This window comes from Myotis lucifugus, unplaced genomic scaffold (genome assembly GCF_000147115.1).
Source record: "Myotis lucifugus unplaced genomic scaffold, Myoluc2.0 scaffold_12, whole genome shotgun sequence".
Lineage (NCBI taxonomy): Eukaryota > Metazoa > Chordata > Mammalia > Chiroptera > Vespertilionidae > Myotis > Myotis lucifugus.
In genome coordinates, this window is record NW_005871060.1 from 9367040 (window position 1) to 9384451 (window position 17412).

At 38.4% G+C, this 17412-nt stretch overlaps 1 protein-coding gene and 1 non-coding gene across 7 annotated transcripts in view; both read right to left on the reverse strand.

Annotated features, from left to right (window-relative positions):
• FAM13A (family with sequence similarity 13 member A) overlaps positions 1–17412 on the reverse strand; it is a 270864-nt gene that overhangs the window by 69418 nt on the left and 184034 nt on the right. For 5 of the 6 annotated variants that reach the window (XM_014452073.2, XM_006084613.3, XM_023750424.1 and 2 more), the window contains 2 exons: positions 11628–11669; positions 1386–1427 (listed from right to left, as the gene is read on the reverse strand). In XM_014452073.2, coding sequence (XP_014307559.1) covers positions 1386–1427; positions 11628–11669 — 84 coding nt within the window. The remainder of the gene's footprint in view (positions 1–1385; positions 1428–11627; positions 11670–17412) is intronic. The other variant, XM_014452072.2, reaches the window with a different exon arrangement.
• Positions 13621–13727, reverse strand: LOC111825066. Its single transcript, XR_002828179.1, has one exon. It is a non-coding gene; the product is annotated as a U6 spliceosomal RNA (small nuclear RNA).

Consider the following 17412-nt stretch of genomic DNA (forward strand, 5'->3'; position numbering starts at 1 on the left):
TTCTTTATCAGGAAACAAAAGGCAAGAAAATGTCAATTTTAGGGTAATTCTGGAATCTCTTTAGACTTCACACAGGTAAGAGAGGTTAATCCTGCCCTTTGATTTAATTGCTCTCTTAACCTAACAAAAAAGAAAAAAAATCCAAATTCATCCTATTAAATCTAAATTCATACCAATTAATACTTCTAATTCTTCTCTCTCCCTCCTTATCACATCTCATCTTCCTCCACCTGATCCCTGCTGATGGAAGATGCTCCAAAAAGGCCCACCCATGTGCCAGCAAGGAAGAAAGAGGTGGGTGCAATGGAAAATCTTTGGGCAAGGGACTATTTACAAATATTTAGTGATTAACATATGCCAGGCATCTTTCTAGGTGTTAGGAATACAGCCACGAATATGACAGAATATATGTATGTATGTGTGTGTGTGTGTGTGTGTGTATATATATATATATATATATATATATATACATACATATATACATATATATGTGTATATATATATATGAGGTGAGACAGATAATAAACAGATGATGCAATTTCAAATAGTGATAAGTCTTCTACAATAGAGGACGGGGTTGGAGAGTGACTATGGGTAGTCAGGGATGACTTCTTGAATAAGGTGACATTTGAACAAAGAGGTGAATGATAAGTGCATGGTCAGGCTGAGGAACAGCCAGTGCAAGGGCTCCGAGGCAGCTATATGCTTGGTCCATTCCAGAAACAGAAGGTCATGTGCTTGAAGCATAATGAACAATGTAGCTGGACATGTAGGCAAGGGCAGATAACAGGAGTCTAGATTTCAGTTAAATGCAATTGGTAGCCTTAGGAGGAAAAAGACATGCGGTGGGCAAAATTAACAGGGCACTGCTGCTGTCCTGTGGAAAAGGACGTGTTTTCACTGATTTGCTTTATTTTCTATGTCTCTAGGAGGCTGAGCCCAGGGCTCATTTGACATTACACACCTAACACTGTGCTTGGCATATTGCAGGCCCGCAATAAATGTAGGCTGACTTAAATTAACGAAGGAAGAAGTAAAGGCATGGTTAATATCTTAACCTTTACTGGCATCCTCTTTTGCAAGATACCTCCCAAAGCAAATTGATTGCTTTGCAAATATTGACTTGACGTTATTTAGACTGAAATAAATATAAATCTCATACGTTGTCATGGTAGAGCTGTCTCTAGTCACATATCCACACAGAAGCTCAAATAGGAACACTTGTTACTTGGTGCTCCTCTGCGTACTTTTCAAAATCATTTGCTTGCTTATTGTATTAATCTTTCAATACTATCCAACATTAGAATTTCCTTTTTTCCTGTTTAATAAGAGGTAAGCGGCGCGGGCGGGGGGGGGGGGGGGAGCACCCAATTCCAGTAACTTACTCTCCTGTTGTCGAAACGCTGCTGACTTGGGATACACGGGCACTGTGGAAAGAAGCAAAGAGAAAGTCAGGTTAGATGGAGGACCAGAGACTGGGAAGCAAACATCCGAGGGGATCTCAGGCTTAAAGTGTCAGCCAGGCCCTGAGTGACCCTCGCATGATGTTTCACCATCCCTAGATGGATGCCGATTTTTACTTGTTTCTAAATTAGAGATGGCCCTGGGTATTTATTCCTGAAGTGTTTTGTTTCCCCCCCCCCCTCTCCATTTTAAAGATGTCCATGATAAGACAATTTCACAAGTGACTTTGAAAACTCTCTCACCCTACTGCCAAGGTCTTAGTCCATGGTATTTTTATTCCCCGCCCCCCCCCCCCACACCCCGCCCAGGCTTTCCACTACCAACTCTACCCATTCTCCGCTCTCCCCAGCACAAATCTGTCCCTTCCTTGCCCACCTCTTCCAGACCGGAAGACAGAAGCATCTTTCTAAAACTGCTCTGGACATGCAGAGAGCAGCAGGCACCCTAGGGAATAGAGGACAAGGAACCAACATTGTTTTCCACAAGCCTATTTCTAAACCATTTTTCTAAGCCACCTTTCCTTCCTAAATTCCTCAAGATAGATAATACATCAAGCTTTATAAATGTTTCACCTGATTTACAGCTTTTTGGTTGAACATTTCTAAACTTCGTCTCCTTTCCTATTTTCTCTAAAGCCTGAAGTCCTTTAAAAGTGTTAAAAAGAGGTCAACGTGAAGTGGGATGGTGAGGTTATAGAACACTATTTGATTAGCACCCTTCCTCACTTTGCCCTCTTGCCTGCACTCTGTTCACATAACCACAGTGAGGGGTGAGGCTGGCACCTATTTTAACCGTATCAATATCAACACATTCACATTCTGCCTTCTAGGGCTTAGTCAGCTTCTAAATCAATATTTGAAAGTATCAATGCTTAAAAAAAAGATTAGAATAAATATTTAGTGCATGTCAAACTACAGTTTTGCCTAATCTCTTCTCTCCCATTTTCTTCCTTCTTTGTAGAAGACACCAAAGAAAATAAAAGGTGTTAATGACCAATATTGGTGGTTGCCTTTCAAGCACTCCAAACACACTAATTTCTACGGTATAATTTTCAACTTATGAACATGCTGCTTTGGAAACATCTTTTGAGGTTTTCTTCCACGTACGTGTATATCTCATCTCCTGCAACTCAGAATCTACGTGCCTCAATGGACTTTATGATATTCCTCATTTTCTTTCATTAGACTCCCTACCACCGCCACCACCATCACACCCAGCATAGAACTCATTATCTCAGAGGTGATCAACAGACACCCACTCTAGCTGTAGAGAATTTCCTTTGGTTAAAGCTGCAGCTCTTTGCCATGGCCACAGACCATAATCAAATCCCAGAAAATCCACCTAAAATAATCTATTGTGCACATGGGAAACTGATGAGAAGAATCTTAATTAATAAATGAATCAATGAACAAACATACAAATAAAAACATCCTATCACTTAATGAGTCTTTACTGTTTCAGACACTGTGCTAAGTAGTTTGACAAAGATTTCCTCATTTTTTCTCTACAATAACCCTATGAGGTATGTTCTATTGTTTTCTTTTTTATATTTTCAGATGAAGAGGTTAGAAAGGTTAAGTAATTTGCCCACAGTCATGAGCTAAGAAGTAAATTATTTGGGATTTGACCAAGAAAATCGTTAGCTCAGAGTCTGAGCTCTTAATCACTACACTAGACTTTTAATCACTCAATTACTAGGAGAGAAACTCACCAGAGTCGTCTTTGTATATGAAGCCCTGCATTTAGGTATTTTACTTCGCTTTTCATCACAACCATTCCTCCTCTGCCTCACAATGCCTGTTATTCACTGTGACTCCCAGGTTATATAACCAGCAACAAATCCTTTGCTGGTCTGTCCTTAACTGGAACAGACAGTTCCTGCTTTTGATGCTTTGTGGCTTATCCTCTGTAAATTCAACACTATACAATTAACTCCTGTACTCCATTTCTCAATGTAGTTATACAACCTTGGTTTTGGGAGCAGGGACCAATGTAAATAATGACTGGGGGTAGCCAGGAGAGGAAAAAGAATGTAGATCTGCTAGATCAGTGGTTCTCAACCTTGGCTGCACATTAGAATCACCTGGGATCTCATTCATACAGATTTGGGCTCAGTAGGTCCAGGTGTGGGGAAGGGAAAGCCAAGATTCCGCATTTCTAACAAATTCCCCCATGATTCTAATGCTGTTGATTTATGGAACACACTGATTAGCAAGGTCTAAATGCTTGCAACTAAAAATTCTTCAAAATTTCAATTCCTTAGATACCACAATAGCTATTTTTAAACATTCTAACCTAAGTAATGAAGGTATGGTTTGGAAAACTTATGCTAAGCTGAGTGAATAAAAGGCAACACATAAAATTCCCTCACAGCTTTATGAAAACTACCTGAACCATCTAAATAAGTCCCAAAAAGCTTTTATCAGCCCAGCCAGTGTGGCTCAGTGGTTGAGTGTCACCTATGAACCAGGAGGTCCCGGTTCAATTCCAGTCAAGGGCACATGCCTGGGTTGTGGCCTAGATCACCAATAGGGGGGGTGCAGAAGACAGCTGGTCAATGATTCTCTCTCATCATTGATGTTTCTATCTCTCTCTGCCCCTCTCCCTTCCTCTCTGAAATCAATAATAATATAGATTTAAAAAATTGTTTAAAGCCTTCATCAGAATGCACAAATGAATAAATCAATAAAACCAAATAATTAAATCATTCATTTTTACTAGCATATCAATATTAAGTCAAATTTATAAAAACTTATATTTGATTACTTCTTTAATAGTCTTTTGGAGTTTTTGCATACTTAATGTGCCCATAATTTCATATTTTTCTAATAGAATTTTTCTAAAGAAAGTATTCTGAGAACATTTTCCATTGGGAATAGGAAAAGAGAAGTTCTGGTCTTAGTTCTGTAGTTAAATAGCTTAAATCAAACTACTGGTTAGCTTGACTGCACTGGATTGGTTTCTTCATACAGAAAATGTAAGGCTTGGCTACTGGTCTCTGAGGTTTTCTTTCAGCTTGAAAAGTTAATTGCCCTAACATCTAAATCATTACAAAAGGGGTACCAAAATGGCTTTGGTTAGGGATACCAAAACTGTAAATAGTATTTACAATTACTTCTCCCTCCATAGTTCCTGTTTAACAATTCACCATAAGATTTCTAAGAATATTTAATGTCAGAAATGGGGTCTACTTCCATAGCTACAACTGGCTTCTGGAGGTAATTCTAAAACATTGACAAAAAGGTGATAAGCAAATTAGCTACACGAAAGATAGAGGTTTCCTTCATCTACATGCATGTAGCTTGCTTTTTATCCTCTGCAATCAGCTAAGAATAATTTTTTTCAGAGCTCTCCACTCATTTGCTAAAAAAAGTTCTTACTTATGCAATATTAAACATTTAAATATGGAAGAGTTCATTTCCTCGTGTTGGTAAAGCAAGTATTCAAAACTGAAAGAAATAAGCTTATGTGCAGGCTTCAGCATTATGGTCAATTTCATGACCCAAGCCTGCTGTAAGTGATGCAACTGAATGTTCTATTGCTATGATCATTTAAAATAGATTCTAAGCCTACTCTGAAATATATTTTATGAAATATACTTAGGCTTTATCTCTATTAGCAAAACCCAAACTGTATTTCTGTAAGCCGATTATGCTCAGCAATACTAGTATATAAAATTTGCATGTAATAAAATGCACAGATGCCTGCTGACAAGTGATTCTTTAAAATTAGATCTCTTGTCTTGAAATAAAGACATTTACATATAAAAAGAAAGAAGTTTCAAATCTACTGAAACCAGACATAAAACAGCATGTGTTCTTTTTTTCTATATTTACTCTTTTCTGTGTGTATAAAACCCTACCTGTAATGAAAAACTGTTTTAATAGGAATCATTAGGACTAACAGAATTATCCTTTTTCTCTAGAAAATAGTATTTACAAGTACTCAATTTTATCTATCTATCTATTTATTTTCATTTTTAAAAATTCTCACCCAAGGACATGTTTTTCATTGATTATAGAGAGAGAGGATGGGAGAGGGAGAGAGAGAGAATGAGAAACATTGATCGGTTGCCTCCCATGTGAATCCTGACCGGGGATGGAACCTGAAACCTGGGTATGTGCCCTGAATGGGAATCAAATCCATGGCCCTTCAGTGCACAGGACCACACTCCAACCAACTGAGACACACTGGCCAGGGCTTATGCGATTTTTTTAATGAGGAAGAATTTAAAATACAATTAATTTGATTAAGCTTCAGGATAAAGACCATGTAACTAATCATCAAAATAGCATACAACTCTTAATTTGCCTATTTAACAGAATACAGTATTTTTAGTATCATTTTAAAAAATATATTTTTATTATTGACTTCAGAGAGGAAGAGGGAAAGAGAGATAGAAACAGCAATGATGAGAGAGAGTCACTGATCTTTTGCCCAATGTTTTCTTCTAAGAGTTTCCACTCTTACATTTAGGTCTTCGATGCATTTTGGGTTAATTTTTTGCATATGGTGCTAGCTAAGGGTCCAACTTCATGCCTTTGCATGTGGATACCCAGTTTTCCCAGCACTATTTGTTGAAAAGACTATCCTATGGCAATTTTTGAAAATACACACCTCCAACCCTCAGGAGACTCAGAATCTTGGCCAGTGAAACCCAGATACCTTTAAAGAGCTCCACATACTTCATACCATAAAGATGCTATCATTAAAAGAAATGTAACAAGTGTTGAGAAAGATATGGAGGAACTGAACTCTTGTGTATTACTAGTGAAAATGCACTTTAAACAGTTAAGATGGTAAATTTTACATTACATATATTTTATCACAATTTTAAAAGTGATGAAAATGGCAAAATGTGTTATTTATATTTTATCACCAAAAAAAAAACAACAAAAAAAACCCTCACAGGCAGCAGTGATGTGCCTCCTCGGTTTAGAAACACTGTGCTAATAAAAAAGGACGAGGAAATCAAATATTTTAAATATACAGTTATTTGTTTCTAAAGACACTCAAATATCTAGCTGACTTTATCATCTTGGGGGAAAAAATCAAGATAAATAAATAGCCTGCTTGTTTGTCCCACTTGTTAGTCAGGAGCTCCAAACAGGCTTATAAACAAATATTATGTCTGATTTGCTATGTTTCTCCAAACTACCCCATCTAAAAATGAGAGATTTTTACCTCAAAATAATTCATAAAATATACAGCATGCTTAAGAAGAAAAATAAACTATTAAAATTTACTAAAGTATGACCAAAAAATCATAAACCTATAAACTCTAGCACAAGTTGTTTGGAAAGGAAATCCCAAAAAGCTACCTAAAAATAATCTAGAAAGAATTTTTCCACATATCAAAGTAGAAGTGGTATGATATAACTCCTAGATTTCATCAAATGTCAGGTAATATTTTAATCTGAATTTATTTCTTCAACAGAAATCCTACCCTTAAAAGACCTTCATAAAATTGATGATTGCTAGGTTCTAGGAATAAAAAAAAAATTAACACAATCCTAAAGAATGAGTTTGCATGCCAAACAGCTAATTTAGAAATAGATTGATTTGACGTTCCGGATTCAGAAAAATTAGAAAACATAAATACTGAAAATGACCCTAAGTAACTCTAAATCTGCTAAAATAGTAATTCGGCTTCAATTTGTACCGTTTTAAAACTTGGCTGAATTTGATAAAGGCTGTCAGTTTTAAGGTTTCAGTGGAGAACAAAATGAGAAAGGGAAAGCAGAGGAAGATCAGGGCAGTTGCCAGAAGACAGGCATTAGGTAAGCAAGGAGGCACCATTTGAAGGCCAGGTGAGCTGGTTAGAGCCCAGTGGACCAGACTGGTTATAGGTATGTAGCCCCTGAAGCACATATGTAGGATTTTGATAAAGCACAGGAAAGACAGGTTGTAGGTATATAGGCTACACATATAAGCCAAGAAATTGGAAAGAAGAAGGAATTCAGTGGTTGAATTCTGATGGGATGGGATAGGATAGGGTCTGACCCTGCCATAAGAAACATGAAGGTAGTGTAGGTGAGGTGGGAGCGGGCAGAGATGAGGAGAAATAGAAAGTGGAGATGAAGAATCCAGGGGAAATAACCACAGAAATCAAAACCTGGGTTTGTAGACACTGGAGACTCAGAAGAACAGAAGTGAACTAGCAACAGATCCCAGCCAGATCTGACTGCATGCCAGCCAAAATAAATCAGACAATAACAGGCTGAACACGGCACAGGAGAACACCTACAGCAGAAGTTGCTTTGATGCCAATCCGAGCAACTGAGGTAGGGGCTCCTTTTCTGGGACTCCAGCCTAGACTATGAAAGAGGCCAGGTATGGACATCCTAGCCAAGAATGCTCTTCACCTTAAGTTGGCCTGTTCATATTTATTTTGTGGCAATCTCACTAAGGATTTGGCATAACCTGTCCTTCCCTTTCATTTCCTTAATAACCTCAACAGGGCGGGTAATCTCTAATGAGCATCTGGGGAACAATGACAGCTACTGTTTAAGCTACTGTAGCTGCAATACACTTGCCACATGGGACAGTGGCAGGTGTACATTTGTGGCTACTATTTCTTTCCTTTAAAAAAGAACAAATGGCTGTGTGGTGAGTTAGGTCAGGTTGGAGAAGTACTGAAATTAGAGAACACAGAGTTCTCAACATAGAAGATATTTAGTCTACAATAAGGAGATATGTCTATTTATAACAGCCCTGCCTTACTATGGAAAAGACTAAAGGTGCCCTAAGCCAGTTTGGTTCAGTGGATAGAGCGTCGGCCTGCCGATCATAGGGTCCGGGGTTTGATACCGGTCGAGGGCACGTACCTTGGTTGCAGGCTCCTCCCCAGCCAGGGCCCTGGTCAGGGTGTGTGCAGGAGGCAACCAATGGATGTGTTTCTCTCACATTGATGTTTCTCTTGGTCTTTCCCTAAAAATCAATGGAAAAATATCCTCGGATGAGGATTAAAAAAAAAAAAAGAAAGAAAAGACTAAAGGCAACGTAAGTGTGCAGTAGACTAACATGTGGTTCAGCCGTGACTGTTAAAAGAGAACTGCAATCACAGAAAGTGAAATTCTACAAGGTGAAAAGTAGAGCAAGGTAGCGACTGAAATGGCCTCTCTGGATCCCTGTCCTGCATTCCACCCCCTCTCCTAGCCACAGGAGGGTCTGGAGCCTCCGCTAGTACACTGCGTGCTCTCCATCTCTATCCTGCAGCCTAGCGATTTTCAACTGGTGTGCCACAACAATTTTTAAAACATGCAATACCTGACTATTTAGTCAGGGGCACTGGCCTCTTTTCCCTTAGATTGTCAAATAAAAAAAAATGCCAATAGTCAATACAACAAAAGCTGTCCGATGTGAATGAATCAAAATTATACCTTTTTTTTTGTTAGATCAGCAAAAAGTATATATTTTTTTGGTATGCCACAGAATTTTAGTAATTAGTTTGTGTGTCATGAGATGACAAAGGTTGAAAATCTTTACCCCAAACACAGATTCTGTCTTGTTGTTAAGCATTCATTTGCTCTTATGAGAGGTAGTACAAAAGTACACTAATTTATAAATTAAATTATCAGTAGACAGGTTATGTTTCTAGTCCAAAATTCTAGAAGTACTTAATCATAATTAACAATCATGTTTTCTTTCTTCTACTTGAATTCTTTATGCTAGAAAAGTTAATCTCAACCAGCCATGCAAATAATTTGGGGGCAAAAAAGGGTTTATGTTTTACTAACATGTTCTCCAGCTTCATGTCCAGTACATAATAAACAAAAGCTAAAATAACCTGTACCAACCTAATTCTAACAATTTCTAAGACTATTACAATGTTATTCAGAAAAAACTGCATGTGAATTTTAATTTCAAGCCAAATAATTATGATTTTTGCATTTATGAAATAGCTCCACTAAGTTTAAATTTCCCTCATGTGAAAAGAATGCCTGCTGGTAACTTCCTTTTTTTTTTTCAACTTGACCTCTACTGTAAATGTGGGTTACTTTACATATTCATTCTTTTTCCTAATTTTTATATTTTAATCTTTATGACTCTTAACAATATTAATTTTCTTTACACTCTTTTACCTTCATTATGATAGCTTTGCTGGATAAAGTAATCTTGGTTGTAGGTTCTTGGTAATTACAAAAATTATCACACTATAAGACACAATTATGTGTCCTTGAGGATTTATGACTTATAAGCCCATTTCTCCCATCTGCTTTTTACAATAGTGGTTAAAAAAAAATTTAAGACAATGTAAAACATAGGTTGATGTTATCTAGAGTAAAAAATATAAGACAGTCAGAGAACAAATAGTTCTCATTAGTTGGCAAGATCCTGTGTTTTAATCTTCTGTAGTATGTAAAACTTAATTTCCATTAATATAGGATAATCATGTTTGATATTATTGTGTGTATTTACATAATGAATACCAGAGTCACCATGTGCTCAGAAATAACATCTCGTGTGTTTACAGTAATTGCACAGTTGAGATAGCCTATGAACCAGAATATGCTGATTTGGTTGGCAGGAAACGAGGATGAATCAAATGGACCACCATGTTGTCTCGGACAGAAACCTCAAATGTCCCCTCTTGCCACAAAGTGATTATGCAATAAGCTTCAAGTCACTAAAGGCCAGAACACTAGTGGAAAGCAGTTACTTGGCTAAGCCTGAAGTCCTACGACACATTTCTGAACTACTGGTGCTTGAATTAACGTCTAAATCTAATGATTGCCACAATCAGATTCAAAAATAAATACACAAACTATGTATCACATATCCTGAACATTTCTTAAAAAACGGAACAAAAGCATGGATGGAGTGTTTGTGTGAACTAATATAAATTCAAAGTAAACATCATTACATAAAAGGGTACGGTCTTTTTTTTTTTTTAGTTTTATTCATTTCAAACGGGCCGGATCTGGCCCGAGGGCCGTAGTTTGCCCACGGCTGCTCTAGGTTATACCCAAGTTGAAGGGCTCAATAAAAATCACATTAATATAGCAAACGTTTTAGTCTGGAGAGATGTGATCCACTCCAACATTCTGTAAACTTACCTGCTTTAAAAGTTGATATTTTAGCATTATAAGCTTTAGAAAAGAATCCTGAACTCCATAACCTTACTGAATGTTTACTGTCTCATGCCGCTACTACATAGGAAATGATTTAACATAACCTAAAGCAGTGGTCGGCAAACTCATTAGTCAACAAAGCCAAATAACAGTACAACGATTGAAATTTCTTTTGAGAGCCAAATTTTTTAAACTTAAACTATATAGGTAGGTACATTGTTATTAACTTAATTAGGGTACTCCTAAGCTGGCCTTTGCTAAAAACGTCCTCAATCTGATTGAGGTATGTTCGCTGAGGTCGACCCCTTCCAACTCTCCCATCCACACTTGTCTTGTATGCTTGTTTCATCTATCTTTTGTCACCCGAGCATGATGTGCCGACGCAACTAGCACTAACCACTGCACATGAGACTGCTGACTGACTGGCTCACTCAACTCCTGCATGAATCGTGCGCGCCTCCCCCGACACCCCCACTTCTTCTAATGCCACTTCTTCAGAATAGACTCGCCCAGGCCGAAAACCAACTTCTGCTTCTTCTAACGCCACTTCTTCAAAATAGACTCGCCCAGGCCGAAAACCAACTTCTGCGCATGGGCCACGAAGTTTCAATCCCACTGTACGTCCGCGCCGCGGTATTTTGTGGAAAAGCCACACTCAAGGGGCCAAAGAGCCACATGTAGCTCGTGAGCCGTGGTTTGCCGACCACTGACCTAAAGCTTCTTCAGCAAGTAAGCTTTGTGCGCTCACTCCTCCCCAACCTCTAAGTACAGAAGAAAAAATTTTAAATTTAGGTTACAGTCTAATTACAGGCAGTTTTTGAAGTTAAAATGGCTACTTTAACATTTCTGAATTTAAAACAAAATATCTTATTTTAGTGTTTTCAACTATATTAAAATTTGTTTCAAGATTTGTTAAACCAGAGAGGGGAAAACCAGAGCGTGAACAACATGGCAAGAAGTTCCAAAAAGCTAGGTCTGGCCATAATGCAGAATATTCTATGGAAAAGAATTAAAATGGACAAAGAGACCCAAAGAAGCCCCAACCCTCCTCCATTCCCTATAATAGACCAACAAAAATCAAATAAGTACCTCAAATAGAAAGGTGACAGAGGTCTTTCATCCTCCTGTGAACTAAAAGAAAATAAAATGTGAATTAATATAATTTCTATTAATATTATATCGATTTTACTTAAAACTCTGTCCTACCCGTCACAAATTTTGTTTTGACACCTTAGAGCAGGGGTGGGGAATGTACAGCCCACAAGCTGTATAAGGCCCTCAAAATCATTTGGTCTGGGTGAGTTCATTAAATGTTTGACCAAATATAGCAGGCCAATTTTTAAGTTGATAATTTTGTATGGCCCTCGAATGATGTTATAAATATCCCAATGGCCCTTTGCAGAAAAAAGGTTCCCCACCCCTGTATTAGAGCTAAACTCCGATGCAGTAAGGTCAGTAAAAGACACTCTACCTTGGACCTAACCAAAGTCAATTACTTCTTCATGGGAGACCATCAAGGGAGGTTTCTTGCAAAATTAGCTGAAGGCAAAAATAATTCACATGGTACTTTCAAGAGGAAGATAAGCCAGTCAGAGAAAGATAAATATCATATCATCTCACTCTTTGTGGAATATAATGTACAACATAAACTAATGAACAAAAACAGAACCAGAGTCATAGAAGCATCGAATAGACTGTCCAACCTATGAGGGAAGGCAGGGGAGGGGGAGGATAAGAGATCAACCAAAGGGCTTGCATGCATGCATATAAGCATAACCAATGGACACAGATGGGGGGCGGGGGGTGGACACAGACGGGGGGCGGGGGGTGGCTGGGGAGAGGTCAATGGGGGAAAAAGGAGAGAACTTTAAAAAAGAGGAAACTTTTTACTATCTTACTAGAGGCCTGGTGCACGAAATTTGTGCACAATCCTGGACTGCTGGCTCCTAATTGCTCACCTGCCTGCCTGCCTGGTCACCCCTAACTGCCCCCCCCCGGCCTGATCACCCCTCACTGCCTCTGCGTGCTGGCCTGATCACCCCTAAGTGCCCACCCCGCCGGCCTGGTTGCCCCAAACTGCCCCCTGCTGTTGGCCAGGTCACCCCCAACTGCTCCCTCCCTGCCGGCCTGGTTGCCCCTCACAGACTCCCACCGGCCTGGTTGCCCCACACAGCCTGCTGTTCAGACGTTTGGTTGTCCCTCACTAACCCCTCTGCCAGCCTAGTCGCCCCACGAAGCCTGCTTGTTCAGTCTTTTGGTCATCCCTCACTAACCGCCCTGCAGGCCTGGTCATAGGCAGCCATCTTGGGAGGGTGTGATGGTCAATTTGCATATTACCTCTTTATTATATAGGATTCTACAACCCCAATCCAAGTATTCATATATTGTATCTAAATGATTACATACTCAGTTATCTCAATAAAGCTAATTATAGCTCATTAACATGATGATGAAAGAAACAGCTCTCAAAAATATTCCTGTTAAGTGTGAGCCACTTCAAAAAACGATGGCCTAGCAACGAAAAGCGCAGCAGTAAACAGCACTCCTGCTTTGTCTTCTGTATTGCTCTAAGTATTAACACGTGTAGATAATATGAGAGAACATAATGAAATCAGAGTTTAAGTTTCCCAAACAACATAGAAGCAATATGAAGCTTAATATAAAAGTATTCAATTTTAAAAATGTAAACTATATACCACAATAAAATAGTTTTTCCTTTCTTTAACATGGTTTTCTTCTTTCTGATAAATGACCTCAAAACAAAGAATGAGTCTCTGTGCCCTGCAGTGTCTCCTGGAGTAGTCTTTCAGCTTTTTTGATTATGCAATCATATAAAATTAGGTTTGCTTTTCTTTTTTAAAAAATATGCATTTTTTTTTTTTTTACTTCAGAGAGGAAGGGAGAGGGAGAGAGAGATAGAAACATCAATGATGAAAGAGAATCATTGATTGGCCGCCTCCTGCACACCCCACACTGGAGATCGAGCCCACACCAGGGCATGTGCCCTGACTGGTAATTGAATCTTGACCTCCTGGCTCACAGGTAGATGCTCAACCACTGAGCCACGCCAGACGGGCAGGTTTGCTTTTCTTAATGCTTCACAAGCTTGTGTGTCACCCTGGAGCAGGGGCCACGTTCATCTTCTCTGTGTCATGTCAATTGTAGTATATGTGCTGCCGAAGGGAGCACTAAAATTAGTTTTTAAGCAGCCACTCCCCTCAATATATAACTGAGAATTATGTACATCATTAAGCAAATAAAAAGTAGAAATGTAATGTATTAGATAAAAATAACTAGAAGCTCTAATATTTTTCCTTATACCCCTATTGTGAAATCTTATATACCACTTGGGATGTATACTACTTTGGGGAAAACAACTAGTTAACTTTTGTTTTCTCTTTCTCACCTATTTTTAAATATGTTTAAGCATCATTAATGAAAAGGGAAGTTTGCTTCAATTGGTAATATTACCTTGGCAATCACCAAATTCTTACTACAAAGATATTCTCACACACACACACCACATACACACGCCCCACCCTAAAAGCTGGAAACGCCTTAACATTTTTTAAAAATATTATTTTATTGATTTCAGAAAGGAAGGGAGAGGGAAAGATAGAAACATCAATGATGAGAGAGAATCATCTGCCTCCTGCACGCCCCCTACTGGGGATTGAGCTCACAACCCGGGCATATGACTTTGACTGGAGTTGAACCTGGGACCCTTCAGTCCGCAGAGCTCTATCCACTGAGCCAAACCGGCTGGGGCTTAACATTTTAGTTGGAAGATGGCACAAAGTATGAAATACTATTTTTCATTCTCTCGAGATTTTGGTATCCAATTTCAATATCGCTTAGCTGTTCTAATGTTTATTTTGCCAAAGATTTTAATGTTTGTAAGTGATTGTGCCAATTCTTCCCATGGGAAGGGTTAAGCGGTGAATCAGCTTATTATCAACTCTAATGTGGACGGGCTTGTAGAATTAAGTTGCAGAGCTGGAAAGAAAGAGGCAACTACACCTGAGATCCCTGCCAGTGTCTTGGGAAGAAAACCCTAGGAGCAGTGCTATTATAGGAAGTGGTAAGCCAAACTGATACAAGGAGCTTACACATTTGACTTTAAAATATTCCTTGAAAGTACTTAAAACAAATTATAAACATATTAGAACTAAGTTTATTTCCTAATCAAGGATTCGGTGTCAAAAAGTACTAATTATAACTAACAGGATGCAAAAAGGCTGCAACTAAAAACCTGTAATGATTTTATTTGAGAAAAATAGCCTCCATGTGTTAAAAAATGAACACTGTACTTAATATTTCTTTGCCAAGAACAGATCCTTAACTCTAACATGTGACAAATTATAATGAAAATTAACATGGGTACTTTAGTGAACATTTAATTATCAATATGGTTGGCTTGCTTAGAATTTAGAAGTGCTTTTGGTAGATGATTTACAGTGAGATGATGTAGCATTCTGAACACAGCTGTTCATGTGTTTTGGCTAATGATTTATTTGGTGTGTCTACTAAATTTCTTTGTAGCAAACAGAGAAGGATCAAAATCAGTCAATCCTTTCTTCCTTCACACCTTCTCCTCCTCAATCAGCAGCAGTCAACAAGGCACCAATCCACGCCCCGTAGTAAACAAGAAGAACACTGTAATTTGAAAAGAAAATGAGGATGGCACAGTTGGCTGGGCTGACCTATGAACCAGGAGGTTGTGGTCTGATTCCCAGTCAGGGCACATGCTTGGATTACGGGCTCGATCCCCAGAGTTGGGCTTGCAGGAGTCAGCCCATCAATAATTCTCATCATTGATGTTTCTATTTCTCTCTCCTTTTCCCTTCCTCTCTGAAATCAATAAAAAAACATATTTTTAAAAAATGAAGAGCCCAGCTGGCATGGCTCAGTGGTTGATAGTTGACCTATGAACCAGGAGGTCATGGTTCAATTCTCGGTTAGGGCACATGCCCAGGTTACAGGCTCAAACCCCAGTGTGGGGTGTGCAGGAGGCAGCCAATCAACCTTCTCTCTCATCATTGATGTTTCTATCTCTCTCTACCTCTCCTTTCCTCTCTGAAATCAATAAAAACGTATTTTTTTAAAAATTAAGAAAATGAGGGTAAATAATCAATTCTTGTAGTTAATTGACATATTCCTCTTTCCCCGCTTATAAAAGTACCCATGTCTGAAGTTTAGTAATGTAATCTTGATAAAGGTATAAATTCTGAAACAACGAAAGCAAAGCATTGATTTCAAATGGATTAAATCAATTAATTGTAAAACTGATTTTAAAAGCAATTTTAAGGAAAAATGGCCAAGGGAATTCTTCCAAATAGGTTTGAGAAAATAAGCTTTTCCACAAAATTTACATATGAGAATGCAAAACATTTGACATGAACACCATTTTTCCTTCTGTGCAAAGTAGGTGTAGTACTATTATAGGACCCCAGACATCTATTATAGAGATTATTCATGCCTGTTTATGGTTTTGTGTCACTCTCTCAGACATGCCCAATTATATGAAACCAGTCCTATTTTTGCCTAAATTTTAAAATTGAGAAGTAATTCTTTAAAAAAAATATATTTTATTGATTTTTTACAGAGAGGAAGGGAGAGAGATAGTTAGAAACATCAATCAGCTGCCTCCTGCACACTCCCTACTGGGTATATGCCCGAAACCAAGGTACATGCCCGTGACCGGAATCGAACCTGGGACCCTTGAGTCCGCAGGCCAACGCTCTATCCACTGAGCCAAACCGGTTAGGGAGAGAATTAATTCTGATTCACTTTTAATTAAAAAAAATAAGTGCATGCAATGTAGAGGAAAGAAGGAATGTGTGTCATGAAATTAAGCCAATGACAAACTGTAACAACTTAGAATTCATTCAATTTCCTCTGGTTGCTAGTATGAACCCCATATTTTAATCATTTCCTGTTTACTGACTTTGAAAAATGGCCAAGCTTAAGCAGCTAATTCACTTGCTTTTATTTAAAAAACACACACACATTTTTCAAGCATATACTGAGAGATTTGGGCAATCAACTCATGTATGTCAGGCAATGAGGCGCTTAATGTCCTCAGACTTGTGGTATTCCACTCTCTCCAAACACCTGCCTGTGGGAAGGACATTTATCAAACCGATCCAAGTAATAGTCCAAATCTAAGAAGCCACAAAAGAGGATGATAATAATGCAGATATTAGAGTTTCAGGAGGGTCCTATCTAACTTATTTTTCAACATGGCACAACACTGGTAAGTGCAGAGAAATGAATGACACCTAGACTTAGAATCTTCATGAGCTGGAATGATTTCTAGATAGAAGGCAATGCCTATTGGTTTAATTACACAGCAGCTAACTGAAATCATGAAAATCATGGTGTTTTCTATGTCTAAGGAAAACCAAATACTGTTGGGAGAATTCCCAGAGTGAGGTGTTCAGACTGGACTTTCAATTACTGGGTCAAAAGCACCATTCCATTCAATTCCCTTTTGAAACATTCCAATTAGTCCAACTTTCTAACTCAGTGGTTCTCAACCTTGGCTGCACATTACAATCACCTGGGAATCTTGTTAAAATCCTGATTTCTGGGCCTCATCATTAGTAATAAAGAAACAGAATTTCCGGAGGATGAGGCCCAGAAATCAGGATTTTATTTTATTTTATTTTATTTTTTTTATTGTGATATTTCTTTTTTTTTTCTTTATTTTTTTTTTTTTATTGCTTAAAGCATTACAAAGGGTATTACATATGTGTCCTTCCCCCCCCCCCCCCGCCCTTGACAATACCCCGGCTTCCCCTACCCCCCAGTGTCTTATGTCCATTGGTTATGCTCATATGCATGCATACAAGCCCTTCAGTTGATCTCTTAA